This window comes from Chaetura pelagica, unplaced genomic scaffold, assembly GCF_000747805.2.
Source record: "Chaetura pelagica isolate M959 unplaced genomic scaffold, ChaPel_1.0 scaffold344, whole genome shotgun sequence".
NCBI classification, from domain to species: Eukaryota; Metazoa; Chordata; class Aves; order Apodiformes; family Apodidae; genus Chaetura; species Chaetura pelagica.
This window is the reverse complement of record NW_009953098.1, coordinates 4,087,460-4,112,654: the sequence shown is the minus strand read 5'-3', so window position 1 is coordinate 4,112,654 and position 25,195 is coordinate 4,087,460. Positions and strand designations below refer to the sequence as shown.

General features: G+C 37.1%; 1 protein-coding gene across 1 annotated transcript in view; it reads right to left on the bottom strand.

Annotated features, from left to right (window-relative positions):
• The window catches only part of MTM1 (myotubularin 1), a 28,202-nt gene extending 3,632 nt beyond the window's left edge, over window positions 1-24,570 (bottom strand). The window contains exons 1-11 of the mRNA XM_009997101.1: window positions 24,504-24,570; window positions 23,524-23,596; window positions 21,983-22,077; window positions 20,864-20,974; window positions 19,824-19,925; window positions 11,537-11,620; window positions 10,225-10,374; window positions 8,286-8,474; window positions 5,441-5,626; window positions 4,205-4,411; window positions 607-699 (exon numbers count right to left, since the gene is read on the bottom strand). Coding sequence (XP_009995403.1) covers window positions 607-699; window positions 4,205-4,411; window positions 5,441-5,626; window positions 8,286-8,474; window positions 10,225-10,374; window positions 11,537-11,620; window positions 19,824-19,925; window positions 20,864-20,974; window positions 21,983-22,077; window positions 23,524-23,596; window positions 24,504-24,566 — 1,353 coding nt within the window. The 5' untranslated portion in view covers window positions 24,567-24,570. The remainder of the gene's footprint in view (window positions 1-606; window positions 700-4,204; window positions 4,412-5,440; window positions 5,627-8,285; window positions 8,475-10,224; window positions 10,375-11,536; window positions 11,621-19,823; window positions 19,926-20,863; window positions 20,975-21,982; window positions 22,078-23,523; window positions 23,597-24,503) is intronic.
• Window positions 24,571-25,195: the final 625 nt, after the last annotated feature.

The following is a 25,195-nucleotide window of genomic DNA, read 5'->3' as shown; positions in this document are numbered from 1 at the left end:
AAAGAAAGAATACTGAATGGTTACAGCTACATTTTTACTAGAAGACAGAAGACATCCATAATGCACTCTTCGTAGTGTAGCACTATACAGGAAAATAAGGGTTTAGCTCCTAATCCTTGGCCATAAACAGAATAAGTTTGCTTTATTTCATTACTTCTTGAAAATAACATTTAAATCACAGGACTCAACAGCTCCCAAGCTTCCTTTTTAAGCTTTGACAAAGCAACATTTGTCCTTATTGTTCAAGGGATAGCTTCACAAAAATAGTGAAATGAAATAACAGACCCTATTAAACTAGTTGGATGTAATTCCTGTAAAAACTTTCTGCTGAGTCACATCTCAGTAGGTGTCTGAGAAGCCCATATGAGGACAGACTGGCCTTGCATGCACAGCCAGTGTCAGATGAAGCAACACAACTACAGCTTGTATATCACTTTCAGGAAGAGCATAGAGAGACAGGATGGTTTAAAAGTAAATTTCTGACTACAGTGTCAGAGCAGAGGGGTATGCTCTCCTCTTCAAATACTTTTTAAAAAAATAAAGATTGAGGTTTTTAACTCTGTAATCTCTAAACAATGTCACCATCTGAAGAACAATATAACATACCTGTTTAGACATCTGCCACACACAGTCAATAAACTGGAGAAAGATAGGTGATCTGTCAGCATCAGCATGATTCTTATCGCCATGGCCTATTCTCTGAAACATAGCAATACAGCCTCCCATTAGCCAAAACAATCTATTTTATGGCCAACAGACTTTGTTTCTTATCTTGCACTAGAATATTAATGCTTCTGTAATCAAACCACCTGTTCTTATGACTTCAAAATTAGTTACTGCGCCACGGAAGGGAGATTCAGATACACAGTAATGCTGCACAAGTGCTCCAAAGGTGTCTGAGAAAAATCCAAAAGTGACAACTGCTCCAGTTATAAAAACCTTCTACCCACTGGACAAGCAGAACTGTTAAAGCATTCATTACTTTTCCAACAATCAAGACAAATATTGAACTAGATTTACATCATAAATGTGTCAAAAGACAATTTAGATACTTTATCTTCTTTTGTAATTTAAGCTACTAGAGAACCTAGATCTTCAGACTATCCACACAGGTTCTCCTCTTCCCCTCCTCACTTCAACTTGAAGATTTACCCTGAGGTAGACAGTGAACCTGGGTGAACTCAAAGAAACTCACGTTTTTTGACAGAAAATAAATGCACATTTTTAATAGGTGAGCTGCTTATTCTGAGGAGTCTAAAACAACAACAAATGACAAAAAGTATGTTTCGTTGTCACCGTTTGAGCTGGATTGAAAACTAAACTACACAGCTTTAATTAAAACACTAATGAATCATACAAGAAAATATATACAATTATATACAGATAGATTCAGGTGTAGGCAAAAGCCTCTCACCACCCCCCACCCTCAGCAACTCCCACAGCACTTCCCTGAACTGGGAAGAGTCCCGAGGAATCCCGGAGCTGCTGCTGGAGAAAGCAGAGAGTTATGGGGGTGACAAGAGATCAAGCCTGAGGATCGACGGTGATGGATGAACAGAGTCCTCCCTGGACGCCGGCCATGGATGGAAGAGAAGGGAAGAAGAAGAAGGAAGGAAGTTGTCTTCTGTGATCTCTGACCTTCCTTTGAGCTTACGTAGATATATGGAATGGAATATCTTTGGCCAATTTTGCTGTCTGTCTAACTCAGCCTCCTACGGGGGGGTCACAGATCTCCCCATAGTGTCTGAGCTGGCAGAGTGCAGGTGCAGCCTTGAAGCCTCAGTAGTTAGAAAAACATTCCACTGTCTTATCAGCCTAGCAGAACACACTGTTGCTAGTTACAAGAAAGCTTACTGAAGGAAAAAAAAAAAATCAGTAAAAAGAAAAATTGGCTTCATCCTGGCTCAAACCAGGACATTCGTAAATGCTGCTTCCTTAATTTTCACATTTGATAGCCAAGAATAGATAAGATGTAAGATAGCAGACATCACATCTTATAGACATGAAAATGATAAAACCAGTACATTATCCTCCTGGTTTGAGCCAGGATGAAGCTGATTTTTTTTCTTCAGAGAATTCTCTTTCTGAGCAGCACACAAGTTTTCTAGCCAGCAGACTGATAATGCTTGAATGTTCATGTTACTGCCGAGAGACCAAGGACACTGCTCTGCTTGTCAAATCTGCTGCTTTGGATACTAAAGGAGCAGAAGAGTTGTATCTACAGCCTTCTTGTAGGGAGGAGTAGACGAGATGGACAGCAAAATTGGCCAGAGATATTCCATACATACATAGCTTACATACTCCACTTGAGGAAACATATGTGGGGAACCAGACTTTCAGAGATGAGGTTCAGGAAATGCTAACTGCACCGAAGTGCTTAGTCCCCACTATTACAACTCACAGTTCTACCCAATAATTACCAAACTAAAAGTGGTCAAAATATTTTCTGCTTGCATTGTCAGTTTTTATTTTACAGAACACTCCAGAAAAGTACTGTCTTCACAATAAGCTGAACAACCCATCATATAAAAAATATATGATACACTCAGAAAACAGCAGATGGCTGAAGGAAAGTGGCTTAAACCACTTCTAAAGATTATTGCTTGAGTGAGCAAGTTGGGAAAATAAAGTGGTAGTTGAAGCAAGAGTAAGCTATTTCCATCAGCCTCACTGCTGCTACATTGTCAGAGATGAACCAGTGGACTGGACTAGTCATCTGGAAGGGGTGTAGAAGTCCTGCTTCACTAATAGGATGAAAAATCTGTTCAGAGAAAACTACTTCGATTACTCAAACTAAAATTAGTATTTTAAGAAAAAGAGTAATAGATTTAAATTTATTCATAATGGTGAAGGACACACATTTGTGTTAAATCCTAACATGTGCCAGGCTACATGTCTCCTAGTGACACAATCTAATTTTATCTGCATCATGACTCTAACATTTTTTTAAAAATGTATAATAAAAAATAAAATAAAAATAAAATGAGAATAAAAAGGCAAGTCAGTGTTTTCTAGCTGTACCAAGACAGAATACTTCAAAGCTTTAGATAATACATTCACTACTGGAAGACTTCGGGTAAATACTCAAAAAACTGGGCTACAGCAGATACCATTCACAACAATCAACATGCAAATCTCCTAAGCCTCAAAGCACCTTTAGAATGTCAGATCAAAGAGTGCAGCAGCCTACAAGCACACTTAAATGGTATAGTGATTCATGCTGAGCAGCTATACATGAATTTCCCAATGATTGAAACACTTGCAAATATAAATGGGCATGAAATATACACACAGGTGTACTTTTTCATTTACTGATTTTTTCCATATTGCCTATTTTTTCCGATTTTAGCAATATCAAGTAATACCTTTAGAATATTCCACAAGGAACAAATTGTGGAAATAGCTTCCACTGAAGGTGTGGAAGCTTCTTACTGTGAATTACAAGGTTTAGCATCAACATGTAACACTGTTGGAAAACTCCCAGCTTATGTTTTAGACTCACATAACCGAGCACACTCTCCCTGGCAACCTATTCTGCTTCTCCAGGTTCCTCATATAGATTTCCTGGTTAAATGGCTAGGTGCCAAATTTAAGAGAATTTCCAGTAAAACTCTGAAATGTTTTCTAACACAAACACTTAACATTATGCATGGGTAGAATATTAAGGACTTGCTAGAGACAATTTCTACTTAGTCTTCTAAACATCTAGAAGACAACTGAACAAAGCTAGAGCCAGCATTACCAGTGACAGACTCTTGAGAGCGATTAGGACAAGTTTAGAACATTTGGGAAGACACATTCAAAACATCACTTAAGAGACACTGGCCAGACCAGTTTATCAGCCTCTCATGACATTCAAAACAGTCCAAATGGAAGATGAGGGAGAAGCTTCATGTCCCAACCTTATTCAATCTTCTCTGAAAGGTTTAGGAGAACAATTGTCCTGCCTTCTCATTTTCTTTGATCAACAACCATAGTGATCCTAGCAATTCTGTGTTTTTAGACGAGTGTGAAGGACAAGAGATGAGTTCTCAGAAAAAGAATAGCAAAAAAATATTAACCAAACAGGTCTGAAAAAACAAAACGCTCTGGAAATGTTTTAAATCAGAGTTCCAAGATAATGAAGAGAATTATCAAACCTTGACACACTGAGTAGTTTAACATGGAAAGCTTTTTAAAGTTGCATGGTCCTTGTAATTCTTACCGATGCAAATTTATGTCCAAAGCTTATCCACTCTTTTTGCACCAGAACTTCAAAGCCTTCAATAGTTCTGTAGTAGCTGTCTAGCATCAACATGGCCAGTGAGGTGAGCTGTGCTGTCCTGTCCCAGCCATCACTGCAGTGAACCAACACAGAGCTCCTTCCTGAGGATACCTTGTCTGCCACTTGAATAGCTCCTGTCAAGACAAGCTAGCAAAGAGGAACAGATGCCAAACACAGATGTTATCATTTGAACAAAAATAAATTGGTTTCTTTGTATCTAGGCAGTAGATTCAAAGTGTCTAAATTAATACTGTTTCCATTAAAAGACCTAAGGAGTCTGGTGTAGTTAATTGGAAAAGAATTTTCTAGGAGATCAAATGAATTTCTTGTGTAAAAATAGAGAAACAGATTGGTTCCATAATCCCTTAGTAAGATCTAATTCATCTCACTGCAAATTCTTTAAAAATGGGGCAGAAAACAGCAACCTTGATAAACCGAAGAACATAAGCTTCTTTTTTTTTAAAGAAAGAGAGGATTTACCATAAGAAACACTCTCTGAAAATTCTGTATTTCATTTGGCTCCTTTCTTTGAGCTAAATTATGGAAATATCTCAGTTGTTGAAAAAGGAACTTGTATCATTCTCATATGCTTATTTTCAAATAAATAACTTAAAATGAAAATTTGATTAAGCAGGATTCATTACATAATACTCTAAATACTTCTGCACGGCTGTACTTGAAGCAAAAGGTTCAAAGGTCAACTACTAAGAACACTGGTGAATTACCAGTTTAAGTACTTTATTTGTGCTGCAAGATGAAAATTACAACATTTACAAATAAATTTACAGGATTTATTTACAAAACCAGAATTCACTCAATAAAAATCATACATACTGACAACTAATTTCCAACCCTTCACGGTGTCAGTTATCTATAGTCCTGTATTGCTAGAAGCCAAAATAAATCCTCTCACACACGTAAAGACTAACAACACATTCTTCTATTAAAGACTGATATTTAACTTGAGGTAGCAAATTTCACCTACTACTGCTTAGTAATGATATCTCTCAACATACCCTAAGACTAGCTGGCAAAAAGCCAACACTCAGTGATGCTGGTTTTGTAGTCCCTGTCATCTGATGTGTTCCACATCAGAACTATCTCAAAGCCTAGCAAAGAATTCAAGTCTGATTGGACAGATTTGGATATTATTTCAAACAAACAGCAAAAAGCTACCTTTATATGTTCTAACCAGTGGGTTGATTCCAGACTTGACAACCAGTGTGATTCTTCCACGTTAGGATAAACAATGTCCTTCAACTTCTTCAAAGATTCCCTCATGACATGAATATTATGTATGTCCAAAAAGAAAAGTTCTGCATTGGGATATGCATCTTCACCTTCATATCCTCCCCCAGTTGCCTAAAACCAAGAGATCTAAAATTAACTTCACAGTCGTATGCACACTGTTTTATCAGCTTTTCACCAGAGAGACTGAATTTTATTTATATTTTATTTTGTAGTTCAGCAATACCTAATTTCAGTTACCTGTTTAAAACACCAGTTTCATAGACAAGCCTTTGAATAACAAACGCAGGACAAGCATATTTAGGGGCTTTCCTTTGTCCAAAGGACAAAATGTGTAAGCACAGCACATGGCCAGACATACAAGTTGCTTCAGAGAGCCTCATTCCTTTCAAAACCTCAAGTGAGTAACCCTAACAGGGAAAATTAATTAAGATAAACACTAAAAGGTTGGTTATATACAGTTGTGCCTGGAGACCTTCAATTGGAATTGAAATAGCCAAGATCACAAGTCAGGACTCAGACTGCTTTTGAAAATAGAAAGACCTTTGTACATTCCCCATTACTTTTGTGATTCATGACAAGAACAGTTTTTCCTTGACCAACTGACATGACGACATCAATTTTTTTTCTTAATTTATGTTCACTTTTCCCACCACGAATTAAATAAACTCATGATTCTGAATACAATATAAATCAACTTGCTCCCCAGACAGATTATAAAGGTTAAATTAAAATGTAAAGTATATCACACAAAACAACAATTACTCATAACATACTAGTTCAGTACTTCCAGAGAATAAAATAGCTCATTTCTTTGGTTCTGTATAAATGAGAATGAAAATCCAAAGGATTTGTCTGCAAACTTGCTACCAAAAATAAATAAATCTTTCCTATGTTTTGACTGCCTAGTTATTTGTTACTAAAATGGAAAAGATATTTAAACAGATATAAATGATAACATGTTTGGCCCAGTACAAATAAATGCAAGACATTGGTTAAGAATAAGCTACATTGCTTTTAAGAATTAAGTTAAAGAATCTTAGATTCTGCCTCTAAAAAGTAAATTAGCAATAACATTAAAATTTACTTTACAGTAATTTTTCTAACATTAAATTTCATTGCTGAAGATTGAATGTGTTCAGATCATTCAGAAATTCAAGAGCCACATAAGCCAAAAGTCTATTCTACTGCCATTCTCTTGGAATGTTTATCCACTACCACAGCGGAGGATGTGCTTGGTTACAAAAGGAAGAGGGAGAAACCACACATATTTTAAGACACGGTACCACTGATGAGGTTTTTCAAAGAGCTGCAAATCGCAGCATTTCCTGCAGACAGCAAGAACATCCCATGCCATGACTTGTGATAAATAGTTTTGCCTTTATAAGCCATTACAGCCACCAACTTGCACATCAGACAACAACCTAGAGTATGGTACAGCCTTCCCCTATTAGGATCACCTACATTTCTGTATAGCAGCAGAGTATTTCTAGTCTGTGCTCTCTCTATCTCCTTCCTCAGATGCAGGGGTATTCTCAGAGCTGCCAGGCTCTGCACTAGAAGAAATAATGACTGTATTTTTCTTTTTCCTTTATGTATTATGAAATCCTGGTGAGGAATGATTGTAATTTCAGCATCAGGGCTGCTGCAACTCCTACTGACTGTGTGGTCATGACCTATGTACAAAGAACACAGGAATGCATGAGTAGCCTAGACCACGATTTTCCTTATACTCATCTTCACAGCTGTTCATGAAAACTTTTTTCAGTACTGATCAACAATGGCTTGCACTCACTCAGGGAAGCTGGCACATTCTCATATGTAGAAAGCATTAAGTTTGTGTTATTCACCTCTTCTCCCTAACTAGGCTTTTCATATAAACATGGAGCTTCATCAGTGGCTGTTGTGCTCTATGCCAAATGCAACACTGACACACTGGGACTGGCATTATCCAAGCATGCCTGAACAATATGGTCCTCATCCAGAGTTGAGGCAGGACAGAGGAGAAGGCAAAGCTAAAGGGACAGCTTTTCTTCTTGAAAGGTCGGGCCAGATGACCTTCTGAGGTCCCTTCCAACCTGGGCTGTTCTATGAGTCAGATCCCATTTTGGCTTCGACTGCAGATTAGCAAAGAAATGGTCGCTTTGTCAGATGGAAACATCACTTTTGTTACTGCACTTACCAAATACTGGCACCTAGGGAAGAAGAGGAATCTAGGTATCCAGGATCAGACTCATACTGCTGTTTGAAGTGCAAACCCCCAAATTAACTTGTTCATCACTTCTTCATTTGCTGGATGCGTGATTAGGTCTGAAGAGGTTCATTTAATAGTTAGGGAGAACCAAACAAAGGATGCCTATCACTGGGCTTGGCTGTATGCACACAGGCTTTCCAGTCTACAGTTTTGCCAGAGGATATGAAGCAGAGCTGTGGCTTGCACAGAGGTGCCACGGCATTCCAGCAGAGGACATGCTCTACAGCTCTGCCTACTTCTACATCACTATGCTGAGTGTAGTCATACCTGATTTCAGCTCCTCGCTCTCTGCTTCACTGGTAATAGACAGGGTAAACTCTGTCTGGAAATCCACATACAGTCTTGAAACCCTGCTTATGACCTACTTTAGGCAACCACATCCTTCTACGGCCTCAAGCCTGAGTGTTTAAATATATAAATATATCTACATTATGATTACTTCTGTTCCCAAAAACCTCCCCAGAGAAATCTTCAAACTTGTTCTCCTTCCCACCCCCCTTCACAAATAAGACTATTTACCTTGTTTGCAACTGCGTTGACATTGGGCCTAGCATCATAGATGGTCAGTTTTGAGATCTGCCCATTTGCCTCCCTGATGATATCCAGGTATCTTTCATCATCCTTGTTCCGCTTGCCACTCATCCCAACCAGGGGCTGACTGCAGCGCATAATAACAGCTTGAGTCTCTGGATGAATCCATGACAGAACCTAGTCACATGTCAAAAACACATTAGAAGAAACACATTTATTAAAAAAACATACTATAAATTTTAAAGTTACTGTTTAAAAACTGGAAAATATGAAAATTAAGACTTAATTTTATTTCTTCAAGAGATTATCCCAAGACATCTCAACTGCTTCCACTTCAGTCTCATAACATTTAATAAGAAGAATCTTTTTGAGTTCATTCTCTTACAAATTTAACTCTTATTGAAATTATACTTATCTATATAGTCCAGTGTATTTTATTTTCCTGAAAGTCTTAGGTTGAACAAATAACTTGGAAAAGCAAACTGGAAACAAACACAGCAATGCCTGCTGAAACTAAGAAAACTATTCCGAACAAACTCATTGTAGAAATTGTGACTAAGACTCCAATTCTACAAAAAAATCTCTTCTCTCTTTTTGGATAAGAAAGGAAATTGAACCTTTCTGCAGTATTTCATTTCTCAGCCCTCTTCACTAAGAGAAGGCACCACAGCAGAGTGCATGCTGCCTTTGTTGTACCTCCAAGCCAGAGGGTACTCAGCACAAACAAGAACTAGTGAGCAGTCCAACGAACAGATTGCAGTGCAAAGGCTTAAAGATGAGCACCCCAAGCAGGCAAAAACTCCAACTTTATAATTGAGAAATACTAATGAACAGTATTCACATCCAGTCTGAAAGCTGTGGGTTACAGAGTGAAAGAGTATCAAAATGTTAAAAAGAAAGTCCCCAAGAAGTATTAATTCTTGCAACCCAACCCCTAGTTGTATATCTAGAAAGAAGACCTGTCGGTGTGTGCGGGTGAGTGCAATTGGTTATTTCCTGACAAGAATAAAATTGCTATTACCACGGAAATTACTCTCACTGACCCTGTCATGAATTTTGAGATGACAAAGATCTAGCTAGGTTATAAGAACTATGTGCACACGACACATATTTAACACATCTTTACACGTGTGTATATAGTAAACTTACAAATCACATGCCTAGCCTGTTGGTAAACACCATACCTAATAAATATTTACCTTATTGAGTTTCACATCTGTTTGAAATTAACTGACATTCAAGGCAGCTTTCTAGTACTGGCTAAGAATCTAACACCTCTTCCAAGTTTGCCAAATTAAAATATTAGTTAGAACAGCTTGTATTCAGATATAAATTAGTATTTTCTGTAGTGCTGTGAAGAGCTGATATGTAAGAATTACCTCAAAAAAATTTAATTACAGAAACATACCGAAAAAGTAAAATGGATTTATCTTAAATTGCACAGTGCAGTTTAAAGAACTAAAAAGCCTGAGAATTTACTATGGAGACTGTGTACGGTGTCTTATTTTAGGACTGACCATTTGGAACTCTGTTAAAATGCCATGTGGTTTGCTTACAGGAGGATAACATTTGCTATCACTTTTTACATGCATCCAACAATAGTCAACACACCAGTACAGAAGGCAGCCTAAGGCTCATACTTCGTTGAGAAAAGGGAAAAAGGGAATCTGCAGTGCTGGTAGTTGTTACTAGAAAAGCCAAGTTAAAACCAACCAAGTTGGAACAGGCAATTGTTGTGGGGTGAAAGGGGAAACGTGGCTTGGCCGAAACACTTGTTTCAAACAGTAAAAACCACCAGCCAATCAGAACGACTTTGCTGCAACCATTTCCAAGAAAGCACCCTCTGTGTTGTCTTCATCAAAAGTTGTTGGAATGCATATTTACAAGTAGCTACACTGCAAGGTAACTTTCACCACACAGCACTCACCGGGATTCTGTTTCGAGACCTGAAGGAAGCAACTTTCTTGAGGTCGTCATCGGTCGCGTTATACGGCACCACCAGCAGCGACGGGTACGTGTCGCACAGCCCATAGTGCTCGTTGATGAAGGTGACCCGCCACCGCTCGTTGGGCAGCCCCTGAAATGTAACACCAAGTTTTTCAATGGGTTTTGTTTGGTTTGGTTTTTTTTGGATGTAGAAATAATAGCTCTGCTTCTGAATTTTACATGGCATAACGGCCACATGGTGGCAACAACCTACTAATTTAACCTAACTACAGCACTGTTTCAAAGCACTAGGAGAGAAAAGATTACAAGAGCACACAAAGCAGGTCACTGCTGATGGATTCACAGCCTTCAACAAATGCAGAGCTCTCATATACTCTTACATACACAATTCTATTATTTTAAAGTTTCAAAACAATTATTAAAACTAGTGGGATTGAGAAAGCAAATTGCCTTCCCTCCTCCCTCTTCCTTTTGCCTGCTGAGAAGACAGGGAGAGAAAGTCTCATCTCAAACTTTTCTCCATGGAGCCTAATTCTACCTTCAGTTAAAAGTAAGACTTGGAGTGGCTCTCTTAACTGAGAAACACCACTCTGCTCGGTAAGGCATTTCAAAGAGCAGCCAGGAAATTAAGAAAGACTGATAAGCCCTCCACCCATGCACAGTGGGGTTTATGTGGGTGTCTGTATTCTAACTTTTTTGGGTCTTAGGCCTCTAAACCTTGAACCAAAAAACTATGGAGGAGAAAAAAAATTCCAAGGAATTATTTTTAAGTCATATTTAAAGTAAAAAATGAATTGTCTAAAAAGCATTTTAAAATTAAATATATAATCCCCTTTTACTGACAATTTTCCAAAATTACCTAAAGAACAAGGTAGAATACTGATAGACATAGAAATAACTTCTGTAAACCAACAGTTTCTAAAATAAGCTGCTTTTTTTCCCTCCTTTCATTCAGGAAGACATAGACCAAATCAAATCTATATTTAGGACACTGCACTTACATATTTGGCAGATTCTTCCTGCCTCCGATCACTTAACAGTGGCACATTGTAAAAAGTATCACTAAATTCCCTCAAGTAGCAAAGACTACTTTCCTGTGACATTTTAAATTTTTTTTAAAGGTTCCAGTGTTTTATTTTTCTTCACTTTTTTGCAAGTTGTATTTCCATATTCTCCCATTCCCAGCCACCCCCAACAAAAAAAAGCTGATAAGAAAAATGCACAAACAATAATTCCTCTTTGTAAGTTGTCAGGTATGAAAGGACCAGGCAACTGCAACTTCAATAACTCACTTGTCTCCTGTATTCAGCCATTGGATTGTACACCATCCATCCATTTTCAGAAAACTTTTCTTCATTTACAAATGCAAAGAAAAGCTGTAGGATGTAAAAGAAGCTTATTACAGCAAACTCACTGAAAGTGGCAAATATTAGGGCTCCTTGTCAGGTATGCCCTAATGCCCGTCACAAAATAAGAGTTGTCAGGCTATAAAGCAAAGTGCAGGACATAATAAACAATACAGATCTGCTAATGAAATAATCAAAATGTGACAATAGTTGAAACAAGAAGTGACATAATATTAAAAATTACAAAGCTTAAACTGCTGGATTTTTATTTTTTTTTTACTGTCAGGAGGTTGAAATGTTTTAAAATAGTTTATATTGGTTTATTTCCTGATAAACTACTTTCTTCTCACCAAAATTCCACCAATAGGCACAGCTGCAATTACTACATACAATACTAGACTCTAAATTGAAAAAAAAAATTAATTGCTATTCATTGCCATTAGGAAGTAGCCTCCTTTTTGCATCCCTCTTTAATTGTTTCTTATTAACAGGAAAAGGGTTGAGTGTGAAACTTGATGAAAATTAAAAAGATTCCATTAAAAGGACAAAAAAATGCTGTCAGCAGGTTATACTGTGTACTTTTCTATTGCTTTGTTGCTGATTCTCAAGACTCATTTATACAACACAGCATCTTCACCCAGGATTCTGAAAAACTTCTTCATACCTTTTAGTTTGTCTTTCCTTCTCCTTTCAAGCAGTTCCAAGAAGGCTGTATTACCTAACCAACCCCTTTCTTTCTTAGCTTGTTTTTACAGTTTATGTTGAAAACAAAAGTAATGTACCCCATTGAGAAAACCAATTTTGGTGGCTCACAAATTCTTTGGGTGCCAACTGGAGCATGAAACTGAGCTGCTTAAAAAAAAAAGAGAAAAAGTAAAAAAATGCAGAGGAGAATGTGTTGTCCTCAGCTAAGGGAGAAACTGAAGCCAGAGCAGAAAATGTTCATTAGCACATTTGTAACAATTAAGCTGAAAGTGTCCTAACTATGAAAATACATTAAAAGAAGAAACTGAATGCTAAACTGAACATCCCAAATCCACAACACTTTCACAAGATAAATGTGAACTAAGCAGAAATGCAGAAAACCTGGCAAGGAAGAAAAAACAAAAAGTGGTTCTAAGGTGGCATTAATCTACAGATGGAAGGCACCAGAGGCCCCGCTGGAGGTTTCCTTAGATCTTAGGGAGACAGACTCCAATGGCTCCAGGCAATTCTGTTTAGCCTAATATGTTACAATGGTTGAAACAGTAACAGCTCTAACCAAACACTAAACTGAAGCCCTCAAAAGGGAGGGCTCTTTTCATCATCAAGTATTTTAAAAGGACGTTGCTGCTCGCACAAGATACTCTATCCTGCTAGTTTCAGAAACTGGAATTTTAAATTGAATTGAATTGGTATTTTAGAGCAAGTAAATTAATCAGCAAGTTTGCAGATGCAAAAAACACATTCCCAAGTTGTGTTTTATGAACATTCTGTTTTATGAACATCCTCACCACTTTTAACGGGGTAGGCCTTCAGTGTAAGCATTATATATTCTTTTGACTTAGTCAAATTCTATCGAGTGGGATGGAGGGAGAGATGAAGAAAGGAAGAGGACATCAACTGCATCAGAAAAAAAACACATTCCATGAGAATTTGATGCAAGTTTCAGAAGTTAAGCAGAAAAACTGAAAAGCTTGCTTGGTTGTTTGAACTGCAAACAGGAATAGAGCATAACAGGAATATCACTACCTAAAGCTGCAGATGCAAATCATTTGCTGAGCTATTAATAGCTAACTAAGTACACGTAGAACCATCCCCTCCTCCCGAAAGGAATTTGCTACATCCCAGAGAGTAACTATGCTAAGAATTCACCAAGGGACCAGAGAGACAAAGGAGAAACTAACAAACAGGAGGAAACAGATCACTTAAAAGATGTCTCAAAGGCAGGAATGTGTTATTTATTGAAGTTGCTACTTTCTGTAAGATTCCCGGTGAGAACTTAAAAATTACCCGGCTTAAGCCCTGATAAGTAGAATGCATGAGTTTATTACAGTGCACTGTGGTATCTGTTACAAAGATTTTACAGACAAAGAGGGTACTGCTCCAAACTAGATATAAAAAAATGGCAACTATGCTGTTCATGTCACCCACAAAATAATCTGCAAGAAGTCAGATGGAAAAGTTTTCATTTTTTAAAAAAACAGTGTTAAATTTACTGTGCATGAGGAGATGGACAGAATCCTTTCCAAAAGAACAGTGTCCTGCTATGTACAGAAGGTTTAATGTAAAGCACTTAGCTATAGAAACTGTACCACATCTACCACAAAAGTTTTCAAGTCATGAAACCCAGAACTATTAAAATTGACAATTAGGCTTCATCAGTTGTTGACTTTTCAGGTAGTGCAAATTCTTCCTATATTGCTCAAGAAAAGAATCATGAGTAGCATGGGTCAACCAGCAAAAACCTGAAGTCCAACCACTAACAGAATATTGCAATGAATGTGAACGTGTACAGAGCAAAGTTAGAAACTGGATTTTTATATGAGCAATTTAAAGACAGCTCTTGAAGTATACTCCAACAAGAACAGTATTTAAAAATGAACAGTATCTAAAAACCTCAAGACTAAACTTATTTTTCTTGAGGGTTGACTAAATTATAGGAGAAAATTATACACACATTTACGTGTCCACATTGTATGCAGTCTGTACAGATAACCTGGTTACTACTGAAAGTCTTTCCTTCCCTTCACATCTATTGTACAACCCTTAAAAACCCTCCCTCTCTCCGAACACTATTTTAAGTGCTCTAGAGGAGCCTCCATCCTAACAACCTCCACTCATTTCTTCCTTCCCTCTACATACAAAATTCCATTCCCTTCTCCCATCATTAATCCTGCCTCTCCAACAAAAATCAAATCTCCACAGGACCTATTGTTCACCAAGTCTATTTTCCAGGGAATTAAATCAACTGTTTCTAAACTCAAAAACTTCTGGAAATTTAAGAAAATAAAACCTACACATGAGACATTCAGATACAGAACAGTACTGCAGTAAAACAGAAGCCTGCTTCATTTTGTTATGTCTTGGTTTTTTTAATCATAATCAGGCTTTTTAATATAATGAACATATAATGAGAACAGAGAACTGTGGTTTGTAGAGGTATACCTGAGCCAACTCTAGATTAGTTTGGTTGGATACTAAGTATGAGCAACAGTAACAAGTTTCAGGTAGGCTACCTGCTCAATAAATCAGTGTTACAGGCTGAGTTGGCCTCACTCCTGTCAGCACTGAGACCAGCCAGCCAAAAGCCACCTGGATAAAGCATAGATTCATCTTAAATTATACTGGCTTTATCTCACATCTTGTGAGTGGGATAGTTTACCATCACTTCCAATGTACTGATCATATCTATTCTAAGTTTGATGGAGATTAGTGCTACATATCTGAAGCCCATTGACTCCTGTCTATCAACTAATTAAAAACCAATTTCACATTATTTTCATCTGCCATAGGAAACAAAGAAGAAATCAAGGGCAGTATTGAAGAATAAACAAAAAAATACAGTAGATTACCACTCAGAAGAAGGGTGCAAGGCTTGTGTAGTTCTGTAGTTCGTAAAAACAATTAAGGTTTATAATACATTAGTTAAGGTCTTTGCAAAAGCAAATTAAAGCCTTTTTGCATAGAATGCAAGTAGGGGCTTCATCACAGACCCATGGTCTAAAAGCAGAAGACCACTGATTAACTTGAAGCAGAAGGCTACTACTTCACTTTCAAAAAAAAGCTTTCAAATCTCGTATCATTTTTGGTAAGTTACTTTTCATGCTTCACTATGCAAGTAATCCTGTTTATTTCCTTGCAGGTGCTAACCCACAATTTCTAAACACAGTCCCTTTTTCAGTCCTCCTACAGATTAAGTGCTTGCCTACAATATCCAATTTATCATTACCATTTTGCACACATATAATGTGATGCACTGTCTGCTCACAACACAATGTCGTTCTGCAAGATAAAGGAGAGAGCAGCTGCTATCTGACACTACAGTTTGGTGAGCAGTCTATTTACAAATATTTATATGTTTACTCTATATAAGGAATCATAGTACATAAATATATGTTGTACTTCTACATGAGCAGATAACATACAATTTATTAAGCATCTGACAAATGCATTGCAAAAGAAGAAAGCAACAAACCAGAACAAGGTGTTTAACACATGTAAAGAAGGTAAACTGTTTTTCTAACTTACTGGTTTATGCTTTTCACACATTATAAAACACTAAGCTTGTACTCAGTGAAAAGGCTGTTAGTTTCTCAGTGTGCTTAAAAATAAAAATGTTGTTATCTTTGCCTTTAATATGCCATTACTACATCTCAAACTGTTACACGTTACCTGTTCAGCTCGAAACTAAGATCAGGTAAGGTATTATTTACATAATAACTTTTGATCATTTATGAATATGGTAACTATGCACCACTATTGCACTGAGACTGCCAAGTCATTCAGAATGAAGCCTCAAGTCAAGATGGTTTTTGCAAAATCCACTGTCATCAGGATAGGCACCTGTGCCAGGCCTCACTGCCATCTAAATCATCTCTGCAGATCCAATAGCAACACTGGCATGATTTGACTGACATTTTAAATTACCAGGATAACTAGCTACATCAGGAGTGGGAGAGGTCAAAGCCAGGCAGCATGACTGCCAGTCTCTCAACAAAACTGGCATTCCCACAGAGCTATCATGGTTCAAAATAAGTATGTATCATGCAGGTATTATTTTAGGAAAAAATGTTAAACATGATAACGTGTAGCTTCAAGATAAGATCAGGAAGTCAAGCAGCTGCTATGCAGAAATTAAACTACAAAGACTAAATAAATCTCATCTTGTGTGGGGTACTACAAACATTTAATTTTGGGGGTTTGGTTTTTTGTGTAGGTTTTTTTACGCTTTTTTGATAACACTTTTAGCAATTATTTTCTTTCAATTGGCATGCATTTGCAAATGCAACAGAGGACTACAGATAGCAGCTGTTTGTTCCACATCAACCAAGCTGCCAGTCAAATGAGCTATCAGATTTTATATCATCTTATTGATCCAAGGAGATATGAACACAAATTGTGCTCAAACTGGAGAGAGACAAGAATTAGCTTCTGTACTAAGTACAAAGGACAATGTTGAGACACTAACAAACACTTGTTAACAGACGTGATTTATTATAGGCTCTCAATCACTGCGGTTGGGATGGTGACGGGGAAAATCTTGACAACAATAAGAACACACCACTCAGATAAAATGTTTTGGGGTGTATTTACCATCCATTTGTTTGAGTATAGTATAGCACAAAGAAAACAGAAGAAAGGCATTTCTAAAAGTTCCTGTTTAGGATCAGCTCTAAGAATCTGGTTCCACTACAGATAAAAAAAAAAAAAATCAGTCAGACAAGAACTATACAAAATAAAAAATACAGATGAAAATCTGTATGTTGCACAAGCATCAGTGGTCTTGAACTAGCTGAAGATCAAGGATGCAGTTCTACAAGGTGGTCTGAGCAAAGGTACTTGTTTAACACTGCTAAATCAGGTCTCCTCAAGCTATTAGAAATGGCACAAGATTACCTCAAAACACAGAACATTATGTGCTGGATAAGTGAGCTCATTGGCTTGGTGATCATACAACTGTTAGTTTGGTACTAGAGGAACACCATGGCTGGAAGGTAGGGAGAAGACCAGAGAAAAACAAAACCTCTGCATTTGAGTCGCAGAGGACTGCCATCTCCACAGCTGTCATATGAAGCCACAGGACGTTCCTTGTAACAGATCTCCCTAATGGATCTGGCTGCTTGGTCTGAGCGCTAGTGTCCATTCCAAGGAGAAGGCAGGCATGCACAGCCCAGACACACTGTCATATTCAGACAGTGAAACCATATTCCAAAGCAGCCACTGAAAGAGGCAGTCCCCATCATCCCTCTTCATTCACATCCACCCACAAATGCCTCAACCACATCCTCACACTGGGCTGGCAAGATTGAGGAAATGACTCAGGGCAAAGCTTTTCCTTTTTCCCCCCTAGCTCAGCTTTAATCCCTTTCAGTTCCCTATCTGGTTCGTCATGCAGCCTCAAATTCACACAGGGAAAACCAAGACAGGAATGAACAACCGGACAGAAACACCCACACTTGGCAGGATCAATTTAAATTGCCTGCTGAAATACAGTGAAAGCACACCAAAATTATCACACACTTGCTTAGCTCATTTTAAATCGAAGGGTTCAACCACACCGTGACATAAGAAAATAAGGACAAGTACAACTTCATAATATAACAGAGGATCACCTTTTGTTATTTGGCATAACTTTTATTGGCAAGTCACATTCAGAATGGACAAGGCTACGTAATGATGAGCTTCACTAGGTGCAACAGATGCAACAAATGAAGCAGGAAGTGCACTACTCCACACATTGCTCACTACCATCACTAGACAGGAACCGCAGGTCTCTCTGGAGCACAAAACATAATAAAAGTCTGCACCTCATCACCATGTTAATCCAAGCCCTGTAGCTGGATTGGACACCATAAAAAAATAAATCCCACAAGGGCCTCTCCCTAAGTCAGTTACAGCTTCATTTGCCCACATTCACTACAAGCAAATCCACAGAGGTTCTCAAATGCAAGGAAAAAAGAAAGACCAAATATTGCAGAGACACATGATGGAATCTACCTTGTAGGAAATATTCAAGACTAGCCTTGACTGTGCCCTGGGTAACCTAACCTAAGGCTCTACTTGCAGCAGAAGCCTGGACCAGATAATTTCCAGAAGCACATTTTCACCTAAGCTTCTTTATAATTTGGTATTTCTACATATAGCTTTCTCTCCCTTTTCCATCATCCTTTCAAAATCCCATCTGAACTTCAAATATTCTGTGATGCTTTCAATAATCCTCTATTGTCAGATGCATAAAATGGCAGCAGTAGAGATATATTCACTTCTACAACTATTTTCTTTGTAAGTACAACTCCTCACACCTACCCAAATATAGAGATCTCAGCTTAATTTAAGAACTATTCTTCAACATTAAAAAAATATTCTAAGAAGCATTTATTTTTCCTTAATATTTTTAAGTATTTCCTTTCATTCCACAGATGTAGCCTACAGAATGCAAAATTTCTGCAAAAAAGTTTTAAATAATTAAATATTTATAGAGTATAGTACATATTGGCACGTATTTTTTGATGAGATAATATTCTTGCTGCAGCCTCATATACTCAATAATTCTCAGAACAAAGTTCTTAAAAATCCACAGCAGAACCCTCCAATGTTTTGTGAAGAGAGCTCTCACACAATTATCCTAAATGAAAGCACCCCAATAAAACAAACTGAATTTCACAAAAGAAAAAAACAAAGCACTTAATAAAGAGATGTCAAAATGATCCACCAAGCACAGTACAAAGGTTTTGGCAAAGAAACAAAAGATCCATCATTGTTGCACAATTCCACTCATTTTATTATTTTTTTTCCTTACATATACTCAATAATTCTCAGAACAAAGTTCTTAAAAATCCACAGCAGAACCCTCCAATGTTTTGTGAAGAGAGCTCTCACACAATTATCCTAAATGAAAGCACCCCAATAAAACAAACTGAATTTCACAAAAGAAAAAAACAAAGCACTTAATAAAGAGATGTCAAAATGATCCACCAAGCACAGTACAAAGGTTTTGGCAAAGAAAGAAACAAAAGATCCATCATTGTTGCACAATTCCACTCATTTTATTATTTTTTTTACCTGAAATTATTCTGTGTAAATTCATTATTGTATATACTGTTCTACTTTTCATTGGTTTCATCACTAAAACAAGTGTTGTTTTCCCAGGTTTTATTTTCCTGAAGTAAAACTCTCGGTGATTCAGCCTTGGAGACTGCTCAATAGTTTTAACATTTTGATTAAACCAAGTAAGCCATGTATCATATTTCCTGATGAGGGAGGATAACTTGCAGTCTCAAAGCCATAAAACGTTTGGATCAGAGGTGCTCAGTAGCTCACCTGAAGTACAGCACGTAACATCCAGAATCTGACAAATACATAGATTTAAGTGTTTTAAATGTATTAAATTCTCATTAGTTTATGCTGACATCAGATTCTGTGGTTATTCTTTTTAAGCAGCCAAGGTGTCCATTAGTAGGTCAAACAGATAAAGTCAATTGGCAAGTATTCTGCATTAAGATGACTCAACAGTATGAGGGATTTAACTTACCAAGTTGTGCGACTGTGGAAAAGCATATTTTGTGAGGACTTCAAATATATCTCTTCTACTGTGCCCTTCTTGTTTTAATGCAAACCGTAAATTTCTCATATCCTAAAACAAAGGCATTATCTTTTAAGAGAACTAAATCAGTAATACTTTTATCTGATGTACAAATGCTATATTATACACTAAATATGATTTAGAACCTGCTTCCAGGACAACTCAGACTGTAGTGAATGTTCAGTTTTATTTCTTAGCCCATAAAACAGAAGAGAGTGTAACAGTTCTCCAAATAAAGCAGTATCACATTTTGTGTGGTGCAAAAGCTGCTTTGGCATAAAGTCATCAGAAGTGACACTATCTGATCCACTAAAAAGCCCCATGGGCTATTGAATGTTTGCAGGGTGGGAGTTACTCTGTTTTCAAATTGAAAATTTGCCAATAAATTGTCTAGACTAGGCTATCCCTAGCTATTTGCTCATCACCAACATCAAAAATAAGCAATCTGCACATTAACTAAGAATCAAATGTGTATACATACTACATTAATGAGCCAAATAAAGCATCCTGAATTATTTGTTAGGAACTCCCCTATGATCACTGTTTCATGGCAATATAGGGGGGTTTTTTTGAGAGATTAAGGAAACAGAGATAGCTGTTATGTAAGCTTTTCACTGGCTTTGCATCTTACAAAACCTCTGTTTGAGGTGTTCTTCAAAGACTGAGGACTATAAAAAAAATCCTCTTAGATTAAATAATGAAGCCATGCAGGAATAATGCCCTAAAACAAAGACTACTGCGTAAAACCTTTTGTCACTCAGTGATTTGGAAAGGAAGCCCAAACTCTGTCCTTGCATGCAGATAGGAGTTAAGTAGTCCTTTACACAAGGACTTTTTTACACAAGAGGTATTTCTCCCTCTAGTTCCAAAAAGCTCCTTTTGAAATTCAGCTGTGAGTAACATGTGGTTTTTCATTCTTATAAACAGGTAAGTAGTGAGAAAGGGAATTGCTAGATTTCATTTCCTACTGAATCATTGAAAAGTCTTACTTTACAGGTTATATCTAATCCATAAGAGTTCTCTCCTCTGCTTGAAGCTCCTCCCATTTTTTCAATCCTTGAAATTACACCCAATGGAACATCCAATACCACAACTGGATCCTGCAAGAAAAGTTTGAGTAAGGAAAGGATTAACTTGAATACTCAAGCAAAAATATTCTTATGCATTCTAAAGCAGAAAGCAGACATTAAATACATACAGGAAGCAAAAGTGTGTTTCTGTATTTGAGTCTCCCTTCCTAACATGTCTGTACAGTCACTTTACAGCCTGGAACATCATTCAACTTAGGATACAACAAAAATACTTCATACTTGATACAGTATGCAGGGCGAAAATCTGGCAACACTAAAAGATGCCTTCTGCTGCTACATGCTTCTGATTGCCTCTGCTTGCTAAGATTGCTTTATTGATATATAGAATAAACTAGAACAAAATGAAAGAGATTACTAGATGAGTCAGCTGCAACCAGAAACACCTCTTTTCAATAGTCCAAAAACCTTATTTGAAAAACTCAACGTATTATGAAACAGATAAAAAGCGCAATTTCTTCTCTTCCATGTTGCTTCTTATTGAACACACTGCTACTCCCTCCACCCAGCTGAGGTTCTACTGACCAAGGTATTTTTCTTTCCAACAGCAAGGACAATCAAAATCTTGGTTTACTGACAGACATTTTAAGAACTATTGCACATCATTAGTTGCTGTCCTTGATCTATCACAGAGAAAGTGTAAAGGGAACAGCTATGAAAAAGCTCCAACAGACAATAGGTAAAGGTATCGGTTCAGTTTAAGAGATTAAACTGTAATTTTATGAGGCAAATATCACACTTCTACAACACATTTCATTTTACACAACTTCCATTTTTGTACGTATTTCTCAGTTGCACAAAGGCTACTACTATTTAGTTACTACATATTTAAGATATGGTTATTACAAACATTACAGACCATTTAAAGTAAAAAGACTCCCATGCAATTCCACAAGCATACATGTGCCAAAACTAAAACCAAATGAACTGGCCACAAAATAAACCAAAGGCAGTGGAGTTGCAGGGAAGGGGGTTTAAAGCCAACTCACCCCACAGAAGTACTTTGGGTGTATTACTCACATTTTCCACACTTCTTAGGTACAGCCTGTAGTTTGTGATGTACACTCTTCCTTTAACAGGGCCATTAAATGGACACATATAAATAACATCCTTGTCTGTAAAAAATGCAGCATTTCTTAAAGATTATGGAAAGAAAAAAATCAGAGCTAAGGACAAGATGTTTTAGGTAGCAGTATAATAAAGGCAGCAGCACTGGCAAGAGCCACTGAGAGATAAATGAAATCACAACTCTAACTTTGCCCACTGGAGTTAAGAACATGTGAAAGTTCCATACACTAAACTTGTTCAAATTAAATCAACAGATCTCAGAAGTCTTCCCTAGTTACATTTGTGCTCTCTTATTTCTCAGCACTGTGTGGGAGAGGTCAGGACATAGAACAGAAAGCAGTATTAAGTCCTCTGCACCTACTGAACCTGTCAGTATCCCAGAAAAAATACATTCTTATGTTGATACCATTATATCTTTCAGTGCTCTGTAACCAATCCTGCATTAAAGTACATAGTCCAAGTTGTAAAGTGATTAGGGAACTCACCATCCTTAAGAGAAACATCACATTAGAGGCAATCAAATCAAGCAGGGCCATCACTACTGTTTCAGAAAGGACAGTAACAAAACAAGCACTAACACATGCTACTCAAAACAAAAGATTTAACTGAAGCAACGACAGTAAGGACTTCAGTGAAGCACTACCTGTCCACCCACTTATTTAGCCCACTCTATTTACCATCCTTCTACAACAAGTGCCTTCCTCTGAGTGTGCTGCCCCAAAGCACAATAAGGATCATATCAAACACTCATCTTAGTCCCACACCCTCTCCCTCGTGCCTTCCCCACAACCTTCCTCATTAAAAACGTAAGTACTTCCTCTGAATCACCACTTTGGTTTCACCTCAGCCAATCTTATTTACAAATACCCCTAACAAATCCTCAGGCCAGGAGGAAGGATAAGCTTCACAAATAAAGACAGACCACTTGCAATTGTATTCTGAAACACAAACTTCCATGACTGGAAGGCTCCATTCTTGGAAGAGCCTCCATCAAGTAAAAAACCACTGTTAACAATACATGAATCTTCCTTACGCTATAATGTGACAGTATTTAAAGGCACAGTAGCTATGTGCATGCCATGTTGTCTCAAGGAAGCAGAAGATTGTAAGCAGAGTTCTCACAGTATGGGCTAAGGTCCCAAAAGGCCATACAAGGAATCAAGACATAGCATAGCGGGTAGCATTCTCAACTTCAGAAAGTTTAGAGGGACTCTTGTCACTAGACATGTGCTACTTATTTTGTAGATATAACACATCTTGACTTGTAACTTCTTTGCATTAAAGGAGCTACCATGTGTGGAAAACAAGATTTTAAAGGTCTTAAAAAGTTACTTGTCCCTATTGCACTTACTTTAAAAAATTCATGACATTTTAGCAAGACTTACGCCCACCCTCAGCCCAAACCAGTCCAAATTAGGAACAATCCAATAAGGTAAATGTAAATGCCTGACTCCTAAACATACACTGCACAATGGAGCTATACAGCTTTGTACCTGTAACTCTAGTCTCTCCTGGCAGACGAGGTATTTCTTCATTTTGTTCCCAGGTAGGTCCATCTTTTAGAGTCTAAAGAGAAGTACAATAGCACATCATATTTTATTTACATCTTCTTCAGGTTCCAAATTAAAAATCTTTAAGGTAATCTCTGCATGGGAAAGATTGGGTTTTTCCAAAGTAGAAACTGATAGACTGAACCAAAACAGGAACACACCACTATCCTAAACTGCAACTATTAGACCAAAACATGCTTATGTTTCAGATTTGTTCAACTATTAAATGTTTTTCTCCTTCTAAAAGAACAGTAAACTATATTTGCATTAAATTTCTATACCACAAATTCACTGAAAATTTTGTATGATGGGTCTGGAAGAACAAATCAACTGAAATCACTTAAGCAACATGCTCACAACTATTACACACAATCTACTCATTTGGGACTTTTCCACATTCAGTATTTTTTAAGGATTATGAAAACAATCTTTGTTTTTAAACAAATTTTTTAAAAGCTAAATAAAACCTTGCTTCCAAATTCCTTGCACACAGGTTACATTTTCTTCAGCCAAGCAGCATCAAAAAGCAGAGGGTATTGCTTTAATGTATTTCCCACTACAGATGAACATTTTAAAACTGAGCCAGCCACAAAACTAGATATAACTTATCAGCTGCAGCACAGAATCTTTCTGCAGCATCAAAGTGCCAAAAATTTTCAAGAAAGCCACAGAACATCTCAATGTGGAAAGCAAATATAAAAGTTAATTAGCCTTGATTTCAAGAAGGCTCTCTTAACTTATGATACAGAGAATATTTCACCCATCCACTCTGAAAGTTATTTAAATAAACTCAGCTGCATAAGAATTTTAGCAGTAAGTATATATATTCAAAAAATATTTCAAATACTCATTTTTCTAACCAAATACAGAAGATAATGATCACTGAGACCACTCATATAAAACTCATGCAAAAAGTTACTTACCCTTTTACTTGAGGAACTCTCCAAGGAGTTTGAATTATATTTAGGTGTTGATGATGAGGCCATACCGGGTATCTGATGAAAAAGGACAAATTGGAAACTTAAAATTCCTCCTGGACTACATACTATTAACAGAAGAGATTTAGATGTTAGAGGTCCACAAGCTAACATTAGAAGCTTCCAAGAATGTTTTGCAAGTTACTATTAATTTTTTTTTTTGAAATTACACAATTCCTTGTAATTGAAGGTCACTGTTTAAAAGCATCCAAATCTAACATGAAATTCATTACTAGCTCTGGGATTGTGTCTTATTATAAGGAATATTATGACTCAAGCTGTATTTTGGGATTCAGTTGTTTGAATGCTATTATTAGTTCAGTCAACAGACATTAGAATGCTTAAGTGACAGGATACACATACTATGAAATGTAAGTTACTTGAGGCATTTGTACCAATACTTTAATTTAGGAAAACAGGAACAAACTATAAAATTATTGCAAAGCACTTATAATCACAAGCATGTCAATGTACTCAAGTGTTTCAAGAAACTTAAAAAAAAAAAAAAAGAGAGGGATGGAAAAAGCAGGAGTTCCACAGTACTGTCTACATTTTAAAACAATTCTCCCTTTCCTAAACTGAAACTTCAGTTAGCACACCAGAAGGGGGAGTGTCCAGCCTTCTGGTATGAATAGCCT